Source organism: Vespula pensylvanica, chromosome 3 (assembly GCF_014466175.1).
Source record: "Vespula pensylvanica isolate Volc-1 chromosome 3, ASM1446617v1, whole genome shotgun sequence".
Classification (NCBI taxonomy): Eukaryota; Metazoa; Arthropoda; class Insecta; order Hymenoptera; family Vespidae; genus Vespula; species Vespula pensylvanica.
In genome coordinates, this window is record NC_057687.1 from 3,676,090 (window position 1) to 3,678,191 (window position 2,102).

Below are 2,102 nucleotides of genomic sequence, written 5' to 3' on the forward strand. Positions count from 1 at the left end.
TTGCTTCTATGACGGATATTCCTTGCGAGTAGGCTGCCAACATCGTCTCCTCCAATGTCAACATTCCGTCTGCATATGCGCAACCAAGTTCACCCACAGAATATCCAATTATGCAGTCCGGTAGTATTCCTACTGAAGTTAGAAGATCTACCAAGCCAATCTGTTCAAATTTTTCACCGTTATTGTTCACTATTCAAATTTTTTACTTGATGTTGCCAAATGAATGCAGACATCGTAAGTGTTTAAATATTAGTCTACAATACCTGAACCGCTGCAATACCGACGAATGAGTACAATATATTGCCTAATATGCTAATATCTGTTTTAGTTAAAATCTCATAAATATGGAGTTTACGTGGTTTTAATACAGCATCGCATTTCTCTATTGCTTTGGCAAATGTTGGAAATTTCATCAAAGCTTTATCTAGGAATTTTCAAATACCACATAACACAATTTAGCATTATAATATCAATTATTTTCATAGATTTGAAAGTCAAGAAAGAAATATTCGAATAATTGTTTTCATACACATTCCAGACCATTGCGAGTCCATCCCAGGAAAGACGAAACATATTGGTTTCTGCGTACCAGAAAAATTTTGAATCTCCTTTACTTTCGTGTCAGATTGTTGAGTATCAGTTATGATGTATCCTCGATATAAGTGACCTGGTATTGCTTTATAATGAATATCGTGAAGAAGGCGAATGAATTCAATGTCTCTCGGTCGTTTGTCGATCTATGGAAAAATAAGTTGAAATATTTCTTGCACCATTTAACAGGATATATCTTTATATCCCTATTAAAAAGAATGTTGGTTTTTTTTGCATACCTCATTTAATATTGTTTCTACTGCTTCTGTTGTACGTCCTGATACAGCTACTAGTCTAGGCAAATCATCATCTGGTAATCCTTTGTCGATCTTTATTTTAGGATTTGACTTGAGTAAAACGTGAGCATTAGCACCACCGAAGCCGAAAGAATTAATGCCTATGTATTCACCATCTAAGGGAGTATGTTTTGTAACCACATCAATTCGTCCTTCTATAAGACATCTCGAATCTTTTCGTGGTTCACTGAAGTTAATATTTGGCGGTATTATGCCAGATTCCATCGATAATATTGCCTAAAAAATATATATAAGTAAAATATGAATTTATATAATTAGGAAAGAGTGCCTTTACGCGCGTGTTTTCATTTATATTTATATTTAAAGAAGCATATAAACAATACGCAAACATTCTATATAAACACTAAGTTTATTCTATAAACAATAAGCTGAATATATTGGAAGTAAAGATATAAGTTCTAATTAATTTAATAAAATATGGAAAATAATGAATTAAATGAACATTTGTGACGCTTTATGTTTCGAAAGGTTTTTACCTTAACAATGGAACAAATTCCACTAACTCCTTCAGGATGTCCCATGCTCGATTTTACCGAACCAACTTTAAGAGGATTAGTTCTATCTTTAGTAAATATCTGATCAATGGAATTCAATTCTTCAGGATCTCCAACTCTCGTTCCGGTTCCATGAGCTTCGATGTAAGGAATACAAGTCGTTGATACACCGCATTCCTCGTAGAATTTTTTGAGAAGAGTACTTTGCATTTTCGTAGATGGAAACGTTATTCCTTCTTTCTTGTAACCATCACAATTCGTTTTTACATGAATAATGGTAGCATAGATTCTCTTAGCAGTTTTTGCCCTTTGCAAAAATGCTACAGAGACACATTCACTACGCGTGTAACCATTTGCATCTTTGTCGAATACTTTGCAGCGACCATCTTGGTTCAACACCCCTGTCGGAGATATCCAAGTTTAAGAATTAATATTATCATGATAATTCGATGAATAAAGAAAACTCTTCTGAACAATTCGGAACAATCTGAACCTAAACGAAAAAATTGTATGCTCGGGCTTGGATGGAGGCAAAGATTCGATCCACTGACAATTGCATAATCGCATTGTCCACTACGTATAGCCTTATAAGCTTGTTCCACTGCATAAAGACTAGAGCTGCACGCTGAGTCGATGTTATATGATTGACCTGTTACACCCAACCAATATGAAATATTTTGAGCCATCATATCTCTGTTAC

The 2,102-nt window shown here is 34.5% G+C and overlaps 1 protein-coding gene across 1 annotated transcript in view; it reads right to left on the reverse strand.

Annotated features, from left to right (window-relative positions):
• LOC122627537 (fatty acid synthase-like) overlaps window positions 1–1,826 on the reverse strand; it is a 3,106-nt gene extending 1,280 nt beyond the window's left edge. The window contains exons 1-5 of the mRNA XM_043808698.1: window positions 1,385–1,826; window positions 831–1,124; window positions 530–737; window positions 264–424; window positions 5–160 (exon numbers count right to left, since the gene is read on the reverse strand). Of these exons, the coding sequence (XP_043664633.1) occupies window positions 5–160; window positions 264–424; window positions 530–737; window positions 831–1,124; window positions 1,385–1,612 (1,047 nt within the window). The 5' untranslated portion in view covers window positions 1,613–1,826. The remainder of the gene's footprint in view (window positions 1–4; window positions 161–263; window positions 425–529; window positions 738–830; window positions 1,125–1,384) is intronic.
• Between the last annotated feature and the right edge of the window lie 276 nt (window positions 1,827–2,102).